Here is a 5,102-nt window from a genome sequence, read left to right as displayed (position 1 = left end):
GGTGATGCAACCATGAAACAGTGCGGGGCAAAAGGGAAGGGCCCCCTCTGCATCAGCCAATCAGAGAGCGCCACCTGACACACGCAAACAAGCCGGGCGCCGATTGGCTTCACGGGTCCCTGGCCACGCCCATCAGCCATGAGGGTGAGCCGCGAGCGTGCTGGGAACCCATAACCCGTAACGCTGAACTGGAGGTGGGTCTGGGTTTCGGGTGCTGCTCGGATCTGATACTCTGGGGCAGGCTGAGATCTTAAGTCGGGATGAGGGACTTCTGGGTGGGTGGTGGTGGACTGGGAAGCGGCGCCCCGGGGGCCGGGAGGGGGCGCCGCGAGGCCCATATTCTTCATCTTAGGTTCGTCAGTGTTTATCTAACTGGACGCTTAGGATCTGTTCATTTCACCACGTGTCAATCATACCTAAAATTTGTATCACCAAACAGAAACTTTCCGAGCAGCAGCTTACTGAATTATGCTGTGGATCCGTGAGCAGCAAATCCCAAAGCTGCTTCTGTTGTAAATGGCCATATGGAGTGATATAACAAAAGGGAAAGGCGGGCCTGTCAACCAAGTTTAAAATTTTTATTGTATTTTGTTTAAAATGTTTCCTGTAATGAAAAACAATTTTTTTAAAATTTATTTTAATTTTTTAGAGACAGGTTCTCACTCTGTTACCCAGGCTGGAATGCAGTGGTGCAATCATAGATCCACTTCAATCTTGAACTCCTAGGCTCAAGCAATCCTCCTTACTCAGCCTCCCAAGTAGCTAGGACTATAGGCACAGGCCAACACACCCAGTTTTTAAATTTTTCATTTTTAGAGATAGGGTCTTGCTGTATTGCCCACGTTGGTATGGAACTCTTGGTCTCAAGTGACCTTCCTGCCTTGGCCTCTCACAGTGCTGGGATTACAGGTGTGAGCCATACCACCCAGCCTGCATATTTACTTATTATCATTGCTATATGTCTGCCTGGTACTTTTCAGATCTGGTTAATAATAAAAGGAAGTCTGGAGCCATGCAAAGGTCAGTAGACCTCAGGCTTTGGCACCATACCCTCTGAAGGAAATTTTAGGCCTTGACAAATTTAGAATAGTTCTGTAACTGCCTATTTTATCCTTTAGAAGGACAGAAAAAAATTGATCTGACCTAGAACAGGTAGAAAGCATTTCCTTAGTTTTAAGAATGTGTTGATAGTCTGTTTAGCATGTATTCAACATTATTTATGGTCTAGGCCCTAAATGTCCTCCATCAAAGTGGTAACTCTTAATGCTTCTATAACTTTACTATTTCTCAAGTTGCCACTTTGTTCAGTTGCTTTCTTCCTTTTTTTTTTGGTATCCTTTAGAGACAGGGTCTTGCTTTGTTGCTCAGGCTGGAGTGCAGTGGCATCATCATAGCTCACTGCAGCCTTGAACTTCTGGGCTCAAGCAATCTTCCTGCCTCAGCCTCCCAATTAGCTAGGACTGCAGGTGTGAGCTATCACATGTGGCTGTTCAGTTCATTTCTATCACCTGTCCAGAGAGCCCAGATTAGAGCAGGACAGAGGATTTCTGGACAAATGTGTCTAGGGAAAAAAGGTACAGATGAATTAAGTAGACTGACAGTCTGATTATTTAAAATTTGGATTGAGAAACATTTTATAGGACTTTTGGAAGGTATGGGAACACTAAGTCTAGAAAAAAGTTAAGCAATTGAAAAGAAATAATTTCAGCAAAAAGTTAACTGTGGTCAAAATATATTACTTGGATTAAAGAGGTAAATCATCATTTTTCACAGTAGGAAGAAAATAGGTTATATCTGAAACTGAGAAACCAAGAAATCAGAGCATAAGCATCTTAGGTATAAATATGGAGATAAGTATCAGAGGAAATATACAATTGTCGAACATGGTTTTATTTAGGTAGCAGGAATTGGGGTGGGCAAGGCCACTTGATGTCACTTATTTGTCTACTTTGGAGATGGAGTGTATGCTAGACTTGACTTAAATTATGGTCACAAATTCTTTGACACTCCTCTCACTGAGAAGTGAGGGTCTGTGTCCCCTACCTTTGAGTTTGAGCGGGTTTTGTGTCTGTTTTGACCTGTAGAATACAGTGGAAGTGATTCTGAGACTGTTTCTGTTCCAGGCCTTAAGAGACTGGCAGCATTTACTTTCTTCCTCTGGCAACATGTGCCCCTAGAGCCAAGCTGCCATGCTTTAAGGAAGCTGATGGACAAGCACTGAGTGAGCAGGCCACCTTAGAAGTAGATTCTCTAGCTCTTCCTGAACTACCCCAGTGACACAACATAGAGCAGAGATGAGCAGTCCCCAGTGAGTCCTGACCAAATTGCAAAATAAATGATTGTTACAGGGATGGTTTACTATGCAGCAATAGTTAAAAAGGTATAAATGTGATCTACATCAAGAGAAGGTAGAATATTTGAATTATTTATCCTGCTGAGTAGTTGTTTCCATTCTTATTGAAATCTAAAGTCTTAGAAACACAGGAATCAGAATAACTCTTTAAGCTACTTAGTTCCTTGGACTCTTATTTATTTAAAAAAAAACATAGAGCACTCACTATGTGCTAGGCACAGTTCTAGGGAGTGGGGACATAATGGTTAACAAACCAGACGCTATCCCAACACTCATAGAGTTTATATTCAAGCAAGATGAAAATCAAGCCGAGCGTGGTGGCTCACGCCTGTAATCCTAGCACTCTGGGAGGCTGAGGCGGCAGGATTGCTTGAGCTCAGGAGTTGGAGACCAGACTGAGCAAGAGTGAGACTTTGTCTCTACTAAAAATAGAAAAAATTAGCTGGGTATTAAAAAATTAAAAAGAAAAAGTTAAGTTAAAAAATTAAAAAATAGGCCGGGCGTGGTGGCTTACGCCTATAACCCTACCATTCTGGGAGGCCAAGGTGGAGGATTGCTCCAAGGAGGATTGCTCAAGATCAGGAGTTCGAGACCAGCCTGAGCAAGAGACCCCATCTCTACTAAAAATAGAAAGAAATTAGCTGGACAACTAAAAATATATAGAAAAAATTAGCTGGGCATAGTGGCACATGCCTGTAGTCCCAGCTACTCGGGAGGCTAAGGCAGAAGGATTGCTTGAGCCCAGGAGTTTGAGGTTGCTGTGAGCTAGCCTGACACCATGGCACTCTAGCCCAGGCAACAGAGCGAGACTCTTGTCTCAAAAAAAAAAAAAAAAAGATGTAAATCAATAAATACCAAGGTAATTTTAGATATATCATGGTTCAATGATAGTCCCTGGAACTGTCCATGTAACACTATTTCATATAGAGCCCATTTTATAGGAGACACATCTGTCTTGAGTCCTGGCAAGGTTGGTTTATTTAATGAAATATTAAATCTGTTTTCTATCTTGACTCAGGGTCCTGACTCCTAATTGTAACTACATATCTTTTAGATACTTGTTATTTTTCAAAAGCCTCCAGTCTAACTAGAATTTTGGGATTCCTGGACCTGCCTCCATTATGTTGTTCCCTAATTCCTAGAGGCCAAGGACAGCAAAACTCTGTATTTGGCTTCCTTTCCTGGTCCTCGCAGAACTCTCATATGATACTGGTCTGAAATGTCCTGCATTTCAGTTAGCTATTCATCAGGACCAAGTGTAGAACTCAATATTGACTTGTAATTCATCCTTTTATACAGTTACAGAATGGAGGTAAGGTGTATTTGACAAAATCAGAAATAAATAATCCAAATAACCTATAATTTACACGAAGCCTAACTTGGAAAACATAAGTGCTTTGACCAATTTATTAAAAAAGCCTTCATGCAATCCTCGTATCAGAAGTTGTTCATTAGTTATTGAGGATGGAGGGCAAAGAGATTATATGCAAGAAGTATTCAGGGGGACTATCTTTGTGCTTCATTTTTAAAAAGTTCAGTTTAATTTTTTGAAGTAATTACTGAGGAAGAAATACAGAGGAATTCCATAGAAAAAGATGGCAACCAGAATATATTCCATCAGCCGGATTTTGACTATTCCTTTACTCTGAAATTTCTTCTTTGTCAGCTAAAACTATTTTCTGGGTCAATTTCCTTACATGAGCCTTGTTCACATTCAGGATCAACACCAATGCTGACATTTATTACTTTGGTTTCATTTTTCTTTTGGCATCTTTGTGTTTCTTCCGACAATCCTAGAAAATCATAAAATTGAAAGCTTTTGTTAACAATAAATACAAATAGTTTTCAAGTTGTTCAGTAAGTATAAAGTAAAATTTAGGCTGTTCTCATTGTCAGGAATGTGGAAACGCATTTTGGAAATGCTTATTTGAAATGAACAGGGAATATTCAAACTTTTGGCACTGTTTATACTGGGAACTACAATTCAGTCTTTAAAAATCTCATGATTTTCTGTTACTTAATGAGCCTGACTCTAGGACCAGTCATTGATTCCAGCTACTCTGCAGTTTCCTCACCTGCACCATTCCTGGATTGAATCAAACAACCTCTAAGTTCCCTTCCAGCACTGTAATTCTGAGAGTTTAAATCATGTTATCAGTTGTCATCCTTTCTGTCTAAATTTTCATAGCTTATTTCTTTTATTCTTACACCAGGGAAATATTAACACAAAGATGATACCATATCTATTTTAGGAAACAATCAATATGAAGAAACAATTACTCACCATACGCAGGTTGTTTGTTCTGGCCTCCCAAGAATTCTTGCTAATATTACCTCCCACTCCTCTCCAGAATAAGTCAGAACCTACTAGGGCAAAACAAGAAAGATGAGGCAGCAAATTACTACTAAAATGGGCTATATTCTAGCATTGGCATTATCCAATTCTAGTTAAGATCATTTTCTGTTCAATTTCTACCAATTTTCAAAAATAAGTGTTATTTTGCAAAATAAAACATGTAGTATTGTTAGGATTTTACTGTATGTGTCTATCATTTACTATTATGTAACTTTGTTACTGGTCATGCTAGGCTTTAAGAAATGAAGAGTTTAGCTGGGTGTGGTGGCTCATGCCTGTAATCCTAGCACTTTGGGAGGTCAAGGTAGGAGGATCCCTTGAGGCCAGAAATTCCACACCTGGGCAACATAGCAAGACCGCATCTCTAAAAAAAAAAAAACAAAATTAGCATGG

General features: G+C 40.0%; 1 protein-coding gene across 1 annotated transcript in view; it reads right to left on the bottom strand.

Moving 5' to 3' along the window:
* Positions 1-3,875: 3,875 nt before the first annotated feature.
* The window catches only part of NOL8 (nucleolar protein 8), a 28,927-nt gene continuing 27,700 nt past the window's right edge, over positions 3,876-5,102 (bottom strand). The window contains exons 16-17 of the mRNA XM_012651842.1: positions 4,638-4,717; positions 3,876-4,146 (exon numbers count right to left, since the gene is read on the bottom strand). Of these exons, the coding sequence (XP_012507296.1) occupies positions 4,096-4,146; positions 4,638-4,717 (131 nt within the window). The 3' untranslated portion in view covers positions 3,876-4,095. The remainder of the gene's footprint in view (positions 4,147-4,637; positions 4,718-5,102) is intronic.

This window comes from Propithecus coquereli, unplaced genomic scaffold, assembly GCF_000956105.1.
Source record: "Propithecus coquereli isolate 6110/MARCELLA unplaced genomic scaffold, Pcoq_1.0 Scaffold370, whole genome shotgun sequence".
NCBI classification, from domain to species: Eukaryota; Metazoa; Chordata; class Mammalia; order Primates; family Indriidae; genus Propithecus; species Propithecus coquereli.
Note: the sequence above shows the minus strand (reverse complement) of the source record. Positions and strands in the feature narration are given on the sequence as shown.